Here is a 12,689-nt window from a genome sequence, read left to right as displayed (position 1 = left end):
ACACCAGGCGGTGTGCCGACGACTACGTTGAGCCCCCAAAGCCCCCAATGAGAGTCGGTTTGGGTGGATTGTGAGATCCCACCTCAGTTGGAGAGGGGAATGAAGCAAAACACCGGGCAGTGTGCTGGCGACTACATTGAGCCCCCAATGAGAGTGAATTTTGAGACTCCACATAGGTTGAAGAGGGAAACATCAAGCGGTGTGCTAGCGAGAAGATTAGAAGGTAGGAATCCAATATCGAGTGTCAATTTGAGCATTAAAAAACATATTTATTTATTTATATTAATAATCAAAATATTATAAAATAATGTAAGTGGTCCATTGGGCTTTAAGATGCATCAACAACATTGACATCATTTATATTAAAAGTATATAAATCGGAGGAGTATTACAGAAGCTCGAAGGTTCTTGAGCGTCCAAAATGTCGAATCGCCCCCGATCGCTCTCCATGAAAAATGGCTTCTTCTGAGTATAGTTGAAGGTTTTGATTCTTCGTTTTGTTCTTGATTTTTGTTTGTGAAGGTTATGTTTGTGGATGATTACTTAAGCTTGAGTTTGAGGAAACAAAAGATCGACGGAGATGAACTATGAGTTTCATCCAATGGCTTAGGGTTTTGTTCACAGTAATCTTCACGGCGAAGATCATGACCGAGAAATCTAGGTAAAGATTCATCAATGTTCTTGGCGAAGATATCCAAGGTATGAATCTCGACCAGGATGAGGTAATTACAAAATGGTGAATGATCTTATTGCTCTCAGAAACTTGTTTTTGTTTCTAAAATGCGTAAAAACAAGATCGAAGTTAGAAATCGGCGAATTTATTAGAACATTCAATACAAATAAAAGAATGAGAAACAATACAAAAGAGGATTGTATGAACTTATTCTTCGGGAAGTAAGTTATTGTTTGTTGGTAATTTCATTTCCGAATACAGAATCATCGAAGGACGAACACGAACAAACCCTGGGAAAACGATTCAAGGCGAATAGGATGTCATAAGGTCAGTGGATTTATGAGCCAACTCAGAGAGATTGGAGCCAACGGATCGGCCGCGGAGCATGCCGGTATGGCGGTGGTGGCGGCAGCGGAAGGAGCCGATGTGAGTGGTGGGAGAGCAGAGACAACTGGCCTTGGCGGAGGAAGGGGCCTTGGGCGCCAGTGATCGGGACGGCGAAGAGGCGAGCAGGTTAGTGCCTTGCTTAAAATCCTCTAGATCGAAGTCTGTGAATTGCGTTTTGTGGTGGTGATTGGGGTTGTTTCTGTCGATGGGCCTCGGAGCCTTGTGATCTGGTTTATGATCCATGGATTGAATTTTCTGATGGAAATGGAATTAGGGTTTGTGAATCTGTGGAAGAAGAAGAAGAAGAAGAAGAAGAAGAAGAAGAAGAAGAAGAGTTCTGTTCTTGGAGAAATGCAAGCACATTTTGACATTGGTACTCAACCCCTCAACTTTTGCTGTTTGCTCAATCACAACCTTTGGTTTATTTTTAGCCTTCCATGCTTATTTCTTTCGTTTTTTTTTTTTTTTTCCTTTTAATAATAATATTTTTTTTTTAGGGTTAGAATAGACCTACGAAAAATAGTTCGGCATGGATTCTAATCATGTCTCTACCATCCGTTTCTCCCAGCTCATGAGTAGCATCCCGAGTCGACACAGCTACAACGTGGAGTCGGGAAAGCATTCCTTGTCCTCACCCCCACATTTGTTTTGGTAAGGATTTTTCGAGAATTTTTATATGATAAATTAGTTGTGTCTATGTGAGATCTCGTATTGGTTGGAGAGGGAAGAGTGTGAAAACCTCTCCCTAACCGATCGTTTTAAAACTTCGAGGGGAAGTCTGGAAGGGAAAGTCCAAATAGGACAAAGGACAATATTTGCTGTTACAAATGGTATCAGACTGAGACACACCACCAAGCAAGGACATTCGGCACCAATGAGTGGATTGTGACGTCTCACGTTGATCAAAGAGGGAAACGAAACATTATTTACAAGAGTATAGAAACCTCGTTTTAAAACCTTGAGGGGAAGTTCACAAAGGAGACAATATCGGCCAGTGGTGGATTAGTTTTGATGTATATATAAAGCGACAAGACAGGAATTCGAAGTCTGAAAACTATTTTGAGTCTAAGTACTTATAGGTACGATACGATCCAAAATTATAGACTTTTTTTTTTAAAAAAAAATTAATGGTACTATAAAAAAAAATTAATGGTACTATAAAAAAAAATTAATGGTACTATTATTATTTTATAAATGGTCACGCCAACTTTCCTATACCAATTTAACAATTTCAATAAGTGAGTGACCCAAACCGAGCATTTTCTAAACGTTGAGAACCTGATTGTTCGATTTTAGACCTATGAACTAAATTGACACAAACTCCAAATCCTAAAAACCAAGAAAATAATTTATTCCAAGTTTTTATATCTTGGTCAAAACAACTCTGATAAATTTAGTTTCGTCTTTAAATTCAAATTCAACTATCAACTTTCAAACCATAAAGAAATTCCGAAAATAGTTTCCAACCAAAAATCGAACATGATCGAGAATCAAAGCGATTATCATATTGATACCTTAAACATCAACTCATTACCGTTTTATTCATCATTTCATTACAACTCTTCATCATAATCAACATACATCCCTCCAAACTGTGTAGTAGGAAAGTACCGTTCCTCGCATCAACAATTTTTAGCCAAAGTTGATCTATCATTTGGATGAATTTCTGTGGATGTTATAAGCTTCTCGTAACTAAGTCGATAATGAGTCATGTTAACATCAACTTAACGATCCGTGACATCTTTACGATATCGGAGATCAGTGCACTCAAAGCCTATTAATTTCCTTCACATGCAAGTAGTTCTATGGTTTGTTTTAGAAGCTAAATTTGGCCCTTTACCTGATTTGGGTACCAAAAAGCTGACTAATTTAAGTATGAATAATACCAAAAATTCAAAAACTAAATAAGCAGCAAACTCTATAACTTAACACTCAGTAACTATCTCTACTCTTTCTATGGCTTCCACGGCCATCTACCGTCACTTTTCCCTTTTTTTTTAATATCTTTAACTCTTCTTCTTTGTTTTTCCTTCTCTCTCAGTTAAAAAGAGTTAAAAAGAGAAATGAAATAATCTCATCTCACGTGTTATTGAACTAAAAAAAATAGCAAAGTGGTGGACAACAATGACACAATGAAGCAAAGTCCAGACAAGCATGAGCATGGACGATAACCATTCTACGTGTCGGTAAAACAAACAAATACTATACATACATACACATAGACAGACATGTAGACACTGCAATCCATGAAAGTTCTCACAACTTAAAAGCAGTGGAAGCAGCAGAATTCTGTTCTTATGGGCCTATGAATTCAACTAATTCATGTGTGGGAACAAAAAAGAACAGAATTTGAAGTGATTTTTATCTTTGAAGTTTTTGCTTACAGAGAGGGCAGGAAGATGTGATCGATAGCCACTTATCTACACACTTGAGATGGAACAAATGCGAACAAGGCAACTCTCTTACTTCTTCTTCATCTCTGTATTTCACTAAGCAAATGCAACATTCCTATAAGAACAGCAAAGGAAAACAAACAAACTCAGTCCAATTCTTCATTGCAAGTATATATTATATGCTTCACTTACTGGATCCTCCTTTGGAAGTCCTTTGTTGTTACTATCAGGTTGCTTTGAGCTTGCTTTATATCTCCAGCAAGGTAGCTCGGATATCTGATCATCGGATGCGCCTTTGTCGGTCGATGCCATGTTAATGTTATACCCTAGAAGGCTACTAATCAATGGCACACAGCAACATAGCAGCAGAAAAAGTATGAATGGAAAAGAGTAGCAGATGGCATTCCAAACTAACAGGAAGACGCATAGCAGATGAAGCTTGGGAGCTCTTTGGAAAGAACCGAAGCGAGAATCGACAATCCAAACGTTACCCATTACGAACCATATGGCAAAGAAAAGTTCAAGAGACGACCGACATTTGTTCATCAAGCGCAAGCTCCTGCACATCGTATTGAACAGGAGTTGTAGATAAGAGTTGCAAATTTTGCATCCACATTCTAAATGAGTCAGTTTCAATGGTTGAGGATGGTTGGGAGGGAGTCCCACATTGGCTAATTTAGGGAACGATCATCATGGGTTTATAAGTAAGGAATACATCTCCATTAGTATTTGGCCTTCTGGAGAAGCCCAAAGAAAAGTCACGAGAGCCTATGCTCAAAGTGGACAATATCTACCATTGTGGAGGTTCGTGATTCCTAACACCAATTAGACAGAGCAAGAAAAGCAGCATTTTTCTGTTGTACTTTCAGCCAACTTCTAAATGATTCTAAATTTCTTATACTAGAGAGAGTAGACCTTGTTTATCCTCCATCAGCTGCTTTATTCACTCTAATATGGAGAAAGTAGCATGTTAAGGAATACCTTGATGCTTGACTGCTCCTCCGCTGCTCGATGTCGGGAAGGCCAACGCGCTCTCCACGCATTAAATAAACGTGCCAATATCGTCCGTAGAGAAGCAACAAGCTAAGAATGCAGCCAAGATCGTAACCAACTATCCACAGTCTCATAGGCCAAACAGGCTTCTCTGTCTCTGAAATGGCGAGAAAAAACACAGTGATGGCCAGCTGAAACACCATAGCTATCAGTTCCATAGCCATCCACGAGCTAGAATTGAAAGGATCGGACCCGAGATCTGATCTCGATCCATTCTGGTAGTGAAATACTCTTCGTAAGAAAATGAACCACCTGGCTCTAGACACCCTCATTGCTACCCTAACCCAGAAAGATGCAGGGAGAGAAACAGAATTGTCATCTCTAACATCTGCACCTGCACCATCTTCTTCCACCAACGAATTCGAGATAAAGGAAGCAGTGCCATTGTAGTTACACGAAGGCCCCGAAATGAAATAACCAGAATTGATCATTGAAAACGACCTTTCCTTATCTAGTACAACACAAAAAAACAGCTCGGACTCAGCACAAACATAGAAAACAAGTGCTTTCATGGAGATTCAAGAGCCAACTTGACAATCATGACAACCAGAACCACAGAACATTCTCCCACAATGAATGAACAAAACAACCCACCAATTATCTATTCAAGTTCATGAAAATTCCAAGCCAAAACCATACGATCACTCAGCTAGGCAGATCATCAAACACCAACCGTGCACAAAATCAAAACACTTACTCCCCAGAATTGATCATGGAGACAAACAACCTTTCCTTATCTAGTACAACACATAAAAACAGCTTGGACTCAAACACAAACATAGAAAACAAAGTGCTTTCATGGAGATTCAAGACCCACTTGACAATCATGCAGTCAAAACCACAGAACTTTCTCCCAAAATGAATGAACCAAACAACCCACCAATTATCCTTTCAAATTCATAAAAATTCCAAGCCAAAACCATACGATCACTCAGCCAGGCAAAACATCAAACACCTATCGTGCACAAAATCAAAACACTTACTCGAAATCCACCCGCCCGAGCTTCTCAACCGTGGCAGTCCAGATCAAACCTGGAAAGCAATCTATAAACATAAACATCATCAGTTCATCACCCAAAACAGATCAGAACAAAAGGGGGAAAAAAAAAACAAAAAAAAAACACAGAGACCCACCGACGAGGAAGACCCAGTTGGGTTTTAATGAGTAAATTGGATAAGGGTCAAAGGCATTGGGGAAAAGGGGAAAGAAAGAGGGAAAAGGGGACATGGAAGTGTAAATAGAAGGAAATGGGCGAAGGGGAGCTGTCGGAAATGGTGGAGAAAAGGAGAGGAAGGTGAAATGGAAGAGATGGGGACTGAGGATCAAGAAGAGAAAACGAAGGGGAAGTGGGTAACTTCGATTGAAAGGGAATGAATCGGAGGTTTGAGAATGGTGGCGTCAAGGATTGGATTGGATTGGATTGGCCAAACTTTGTTGCAGCTTTTTGTTAACAAAGCAAGCAAACCCCCAACAATCGACCGTTTCGTTCAACTGTCAAAACCCCAATTCCTCCATCTTTCTCAACTGCTTTTCTTTATTAAAAATTTATTACTATTTTTTAATTTAAAATATACTTTTTTTTAAAAAAAAAAATATATATATATATATATAGGTATGTATGTACGTACGTGTACGTATGTGTGTATAGATATATATCCCAATTCTTTGGGGTTATAGCCAAGAAAAAAGAAGGGTAGGTCACCGGGTTAGTCAAATAAGTTGTGTGAGACCCTGAAGAGAATTTTAACTTAAATATACCTTCTAGTGGTTCATCCTTCGGGGAGATGAGCTGCTTGTCTTCTCTTCAAGTCATACTAGTAAGACTACAGGCACGAATTCATATTAGAAACACGTGTTGTGTTGGATGAAAGTCCCACATGGGCTAATTTAGGGACTGATCGTGAGTTTATAATCAAAGAATACTATCTTCATTGGTATGAGACACTTTGGGGAAGCCCTAAATGTCGAACAAATGACTCCAAAAGAAAAAGAAGTCGAGGCTAGTCGAGCCTTGATTAAGGGGGGTGTACTTTGTTCGAGGGGAGGTGTTGGATAAAAGTCCCACGAGTCGAGCCTCGATTAAGGGGAGGTGTACTTTGTTCGAGGGTCCACTGCGCCTCGATTAAGGGGAGGTGTACTTTGTTCGAGGGTCCACTGCGCCTCGATTAAGGGGAGGTGTACTTTGTTCGAGGGTCCACTGCGCCTCGATTAAGGGGAGGTGTACTTTGTTCGAGGGTCCACTGCGCCTCGATTAAGGGGAGGTGTACTTTGTTCGAGGGTCCACTGCGCCTCGATTAAGGGGAGGTGTACTTTGTTCGAGGGTCCACTGCGCCTCGATTAAGGGGAGGTGTACTTTGTTCGAGGGTCCATTGCTGAAAGTGGACAATATCATACCATTGTGGAGAGTCGTGTTTATCTAACATGGTGGATTCACAATCCACCGTCTTGATCCAGATTTATATATATATATAAAATATATATTATTTGTTTATAAAGTATGCTAATTGATCTAACTTAGCTTTTAATTTATGAAATTATACCTAATTTGAGACTTTATTTTTATTAAAAAAAAATGTTTTCAACAACTCATAATTACAAGTCGGTAGATTAAATATTGTAATTATTACGAATTTAAATACAATTATTTGAATGGTCGGAAATCATTTTCTTCTACGAAAATCCCTTTTTTAAATTAAAATTTAATAATAATAAAAAAAGGTGTTCTTGATATTGACTGCTTGCCTATTTAACTTAGTTGATAAATCTATGTTTTGAAGGTAGGAGAGAAGGAGAGGGTGGCTACTCACAAGATAAGATATCGTTTTCGTATAACAACGTTCATTTGATGTTTCAATTAGTTGAATGCTCGGAGTTATCTCGAGAAAATAAATATGATTCATATGAACACGTTCGATAATATTATTGAACTTAACATAAATAAAGTAGTGTTGAAGTCGTTAAATTTTGGTATTCAGGTACTAAGTTTGAGACTAAAGGAAAGAACTTCTCGTAGTCGAGAACGAGTTTTGGTGCCACGAAATAACCCCTAGAAAGGCCTATATGAAACCGAGTATGAGGGGGAAACTAGAATCTTTAATCAAAGGAGAGTGGGAGTAAGGGAATCTTCGTACTTGGAACAACTCAAGTCTACCGCTAGTAGAAATTATATGCTTTGGCCTGTTACGTATTGCTATCAGCCTCACGATTTTAAAACACGTCTGCTAGGGAGAGGTTTCCATATCCTTATAAAGAATGTTTCATTCTCCTCTCCAATTGATGTGGGTCACTCACCACAAGGGTCAGCGTCCTCACTGTCACACCGCTCAGTGAAGCCCACCACTAACAGATATTATCTACTTTGGCCCGTTACGTATCGTCATCAACCTTACGATTTTAAACGCGTCTATTAGGGAGAGGTTTCTACACACTTACCAAGAATGTTTTGTTCTCCTCTCCAACTGATATGGGTCACTCACCATAGGGGTCAGCGTCCTCACTGGCACACAGTTCAGTGTCTGGCTCTGATACCATTTGTAACAACTCAAGCCCACCGCTAGCAGATATTGTCCGCTTTGGCCCGTTACATATCGCTGTCAGCCTCACGGTTTTAAAACGCGTCTATTAGGGAGAGGTTTCTACACTCTTATAAGGAATCCTACATTCTCCTCTCCAACCGATGTTGGATCTCACAGTACTCGTTTCTTCGAGTTTTCTTCGTTTTCCAGCAAGTTTTTTCCAAACAAATTTTACACAGCTAATCATGTCAGGGATGGGGACGGAGACGGGGACGGGGAGACGGTTCATAGGTGTATCAAACAAGTTCGAGGCATAAAGTGGGAAAAAGCACACTTGGTTTGTATTCATTAGCTCATAATATCTACAGATAAGGCATCAATTTCTTGCTATATGTATCATTCAGTATTTCAGTATATTTAGGTAACTGGTGAGCACTAGAACTCACTCAAGTAACCTAACCATGTGAGACTCTAATCTAAACGAGAAAAGGCGAGGCAAGGGGCTCTCTCTAAGAAGATTGTGTCCAAGATTCGGTAATCTAAGACTTGCTTCTTCTGGTCGGCTCGTATTAGTCTGTGCATTATTACAGGCAGTCATTCCCCCCGTTCCTTTGGTCTTTTCAACGGTACTCGAACCCCCAGTATAGTGACCGGTTCCGTTTTTCCCCCGAATTTCATCAACGGCTGCTTTCTTGGCTCTCTTATCTCTGAAGTTGTTGCTTACAGAGGGGGCATGAAGATGCAATAGCAAGCCACTTATCTACACACTTGAGATGAAACACATGGGAACAAGGTAACTGTCTCACTTCTTCCTTGTCTATGTACTTTGCAAGGCAAATGCAACATTCCTGAAAAATCGAAGGCAAACGGAAGTATTTTAGTTCCTGATCGCTCGTAAACGAAACGGTTCTTTTCGAGTTTCCTTCTGTAGTGCTTCCTATACCAGGAAAAGAAAGATTACTTACTGGGTCGTCTTTTGGAAGTCCTGTATGGCTGTTATCAGGTCGACTTTCGGGGTTGATGTCGGCGTGGACTGCTCGGTATCTCCAGAAAGGTAGCTGGGAGATTTGATCGTCCAACGCTCCTTTTTCGGTTGATCCCATGTTAATGTTATATCCTATAAGGCTGCTAATCAATGGCACACAGAAACAAAGCAGCAGAAACAGAATGAATGGGAAAGAGTAGCAGATGACATTCCAAACTAGCAGGAAGCTGCATAGTAGATGTAGCTTGGGAGCTCTTTCGAACGAGGCGAAGCGAGAATCGAGGACCCAAAGATTGCCCATTACGAACCATATCGCGAAGAAAAGATCAAGAGACGTGCGACATCTGTTCATCAAATGTGAGTACCTGAATTATGTTCAACAAAAGTCAGATTAGAGGTAATAAAGTACATTTCATGGTTACTATTCCAGCTCAAAATCAATTAAGAGGACATTAGCATGTTGATGATGATTACCTTGATGATTCATTACTCCTCTGCTGTTCGTGTTCGATATCCGAAAGACTGCTCCCATCTCCCTGGATTCGATAACGATACCGATGGCGGCCATAGAGAACCAATAAGCTAAGAACACAGCCAAGATCATAACCCCCTATCCACAATCTCATAGGCCAAACTGGCCTCTCAGTCTGTGAAATGGCAAGAGTAATCACTGAGATGATTAGCTGAAATAACAGGGCTACAAGTTCCATCACCATCCACGAATCCGAATCGAAAGGATTTGGCCCGAGATCAGATATCGATCCGTTTTGGTAATGGAAAACTCTTCTCAAGAAAATGAACCATCTGGCTCTAGATACTTTCATGGCTGTTCTAACCCAGAAAGAAGGGGGGATGGCATCCAACGCCATAACGCCATCGCCTCCAGACACCGGAATCGATATGAAAGACGTAGTAGCATCAGAATTAAGCGATGGACCCGAAAGGAAGAAACCAGAATGAATCATTGCAAAACAACCCTTTCAAACTAGAATCAACCAGGCTCCTTATCAAGAACAAGACAACAAGCTACACGAACATGGAAAGTTTTGGAAACATGAACAAAGAAGAACAGGGAATAGTTCTCATGAAAGGATAACTAAGACTGAAGAGCCAGTTCTAGCACAAAGACGACCAAAATCACACAAGTTTTGCTCCTAATGATTGAAAGAGAAACGGAACCCACTTTGGGACAAAAGCAAACAATTCAAACTCATGAAATTCTCATATCAAAACTTCAAGTATTCATTGAGGCAAAACATCAAACACCTGCCGGGCAAGCCCAAAACTGCCAATTCAGTAAGAACCCTTCAAAGGGCATCTCATAACCAACAAAGAATTGGAAGCAAAGCGTATATAGAAGCAAAAGGAGCAACAAAAATGGTTGGAAAAGAAGAAAACAGGAAGGTGAAGTGGGTTGCAGAGGGTGACCAGAAATTCAAGAAATCTACGAGAAAAACCCAAGAAGATTTCCTAACTTTGATTACAAGTGAAATCAATAATCAAACAGTTCAAAAACACGCCAAATCGTTGGCCTAACTTCAAAAACATAAACAAAAAGCTCAAAATAGAGAAGAAGAGATCATCAAAATCAACCGTTTATCTTCAAAACAAAACCCCACATGGGTTTTCGGAAGTGCTTTTCAAGAGGGTGAATGGTTGGCCACCAAATCCAACTAGCAAGATTGAAGGAGGGGGTGTCGGGCGGAGTGGCCCTCAGAGATGGATATTTAAAACAAAGAGAAGGAATGGCGATTGGGCACACGCCATTGATGAACAGAGCGGAAGCTCCAAGTGGGCCGCCCCCATTTGATTTCAACGTGGAGGGCTAATCCAAAACGCAATCCCTAACAAACAAGAACACAACGAATTGTTCTTCATTTGTTCTTCCCCTGATTGTTATTCAATCTATTAGAAGACATCAACATCAGGGACATGGGGATGGGGCTGAGAAAGACCCATTTTTTGTATTTTTTTGGGGATAATTTGCTTATTGCTTCATTATTGAGAGAGATAGAGCAATCAAGATAGTGTGTATTTTGTGTTTTCTTTAACCTTTGATTTTTTTTTTCTTTTTTCTCTTTTATTTAAATGGTCAAACCTGGTCGATTGTGTATGCAAGAATGCTCGTAGACCCCGGTTGAATTGGGTTAAAGAATTCAAAATTTAGTGTTGGTCAAGTTGGCTATGTGACGAAACCCTTCACAACCCAACTTAACCCTCTATTTTTAGTATGTTGGCTATTTTTAGTATGTTGGCTTGGGTTCGGTTTTTGTGTTGTTCGTTACTCGATTGGATTAAGTTAGAGAATTCAAAATTTAGTGTTGGTCTGGTTGACTATATGAAGAAACCGTTCAAAATTTAGTGTTGGTCTGGTTGACTATATGAAGAAACCGTTGACAACCCAACTTAACCCTCTATTTTTAGTATGTTGGCTTGGGTTCGATTTCTATGTTGTTATTTAGTGTTGGTCAAGTTGGCTATATGACGAAACCGTTCACCGTCTAATTAATTTAAAATTTTATATTTATCTACAAGATATGTCACATTAATAATTATAATCGAATAGAATACAAATATTAAATATTCTCAAATCACAACGCTATAACATCCGTAATAAAAGTCAAATTGTCTTAATTTTCATAATAATCTTAAAAGTAGAACAGGGTTGTGAACAATACAATATCTTTCGATCCGATGGGTTGAATAGACCAAAAAAAGTTTCCAAAAAATTTGAAATTTTGGTTTTTCAAAAAACCTTAACCCACCCGTGTAGTTTAGGTTGGTTAGTCAAAATTGTTCGAATTATTAGATCATATCAACAGATAGATAGATACGAGAAATTTCCATATCCACGTGGCAAAGAGCCACCAGCCAACTCATCAAATTCTGAAACCTACATGAAAATAACAGTTATGACGTAAGCCTACACTCGAGCACTTGATTGTTTGTTTGCCACGTGGCATATTGGTCAAAGGGTAAAATTGGATAAGTTCCTAGATTCTACTCAATCCTAGCCATATGATAACTTGATATATCATTTATAATACTTTCAAAGAATCGTTAAATTGTAATTTTGGTTCTTTAGATTCGAAGGTTTTGCTAATAAATATCCTTACCGACTCGACTAACATCAAGAAGGTAAGATGTATAACAAGGAAAGACGATAAGTACTTATCAATCCGACCAGTATCATGAATACAGTGAGAAGCTCTCGAAAAGTAATACGTATAATAAGGAAAGACGATGAGTTATTTACCAACCCGACCAACAACATGAATACAATGAGAAGCTCTCGAAAAATAATACGCATAACAAGGAAAGACAATGAGTACTTACCGACTTGACCATCATCATGAATACAGTGAGAAGCTCTCGAAAAGTAATACATATAATAAGAAAAGACGATGAATACTTAACAACCCGACCAATATCATGCATACAATGAGAAGCTCTTAGAAAGTAATACGTATAACAAGGAAAGACGACAAGTACTTACCGACCTGACCAACATCATGAATACATATAACAAGGAAAGACGACGAGTACTTACCGACCTAACCAGCATCATGAATACAGTAATACGTATAACAAGGAAAGACGATGAGTACTTACCAACCAAATCAGCATCATGAATACAGTGAGAAGCTCTCGAAAAGGAATACGTATAATAAGGAAAGACAAC

General features: G+C 39.3%; 2 protein-coding genes and 1 long non-coding RNA gene across 5 annotated transcripts; 1 reads left to right on the top strand and 2 right to left on the bottom strand.

Moving 5' to 3' along the window:
• Nucleotides 1-372: 372 nt before the first annotated feature.
• On the top strand, nt 373-2,184 carry LOC111796507. Of its 2 annotated transcripts, XR_002815363.1 has the most exons (4): nt 373-699; nt 935-1,186; nt 1,335-1,433; nt 1,558-2,184. It is a non-coding gene; the product is annotated as an uncharacterized LOC111796507 (long non-coding RNA). The 2 variants fall into 2 exon arrangements; XR_002815362.1 differs by having other exon boundaries at nt 935-1,433.
• Nucleotides 2,185-3,124: 940 nt separating this feature from the next.
• Nucleotides 3,125-5,999, bottom strand: LOC111796535 (E3 ubiquitin-protein ligase At4g11680-like). 2 transcript variants are annotated; one of them, XM_023679194.1, is made up of 5 exons: nt 5,641-5,999; nt 5,490-5,550; nt 4,435-4,957; nt 3,646-4,012; nt 3,125-3,568 (listed from the first exon to the last, which is right to left on the bottom strand). In XM_023679194.1, the coding sequence occupies exons 3-5, from the start codon at nt 4,935-4,937 to the stop codon at nt 3,422-3,424; spliced, it is 1,017 nt and encodes a 338-aa protein (XP_023534962.1). In that variant the 5' UTR covers nt 4,938-4,957; nt 5,490-5,550; nt 5,641-5,999; the 3' UTR covers nt 3,125-3,421. The 2 variants fall into 2 exon arrangements, with proteins under 2 accessions (XP_023534962.1, XP_023534961.1); XM_023679193.1 differs by lacking the exon at nt 5,641-5,999 and having other exon boundaries at nt 5,490-5,633.
• A 2,337-nt stretch (nt 6,000-8,336) lies between these two features.
• LOC111797563 (E3 ubiquitin-protein ligase At4g11680-like) lies at nt 8,337-11,045 on the bottom strand. The gene is made up of 3 exons (XM_023680608.1): nt 9,482-11,045; nt 8,988-9,372; nt 8,337-8,870 (listed from the first exon to the last, which is right to left on the bottom strand). Exons 1-3 carry the CDS (start codon nt 9,970-9,972, stop codon nt 8,724-8,726), a joined length of 1,023 nt encoding a protein of 340 aa, XP_023536376.1. The 5' UTR covers nt 9,973-11,045; the 3' UTR covers nt 8,337-8,723.
• Nucleotides 11,046-12,689: the final 1,644 nt, after the last annotated feature.

This window comes from Cucurbita pepo, chromosome LG06, assembly GCF_002806865.2.
Source record: "Cucurbita pepo subsp. pepo cultivar mu-cu-16 chromosome LG06, ASM280686v2, whole genome shotgun sequence".
NCBI lineage: Eukaryota > Viridiplantae > Streptophyta > Magnoliopsida > Cucurbitales > Cucurbitaceae > Cucurbita > Cucurbita pepo.
This window is presented reverse-complemented; position numbering and strand designations above follow the sequence as displayed.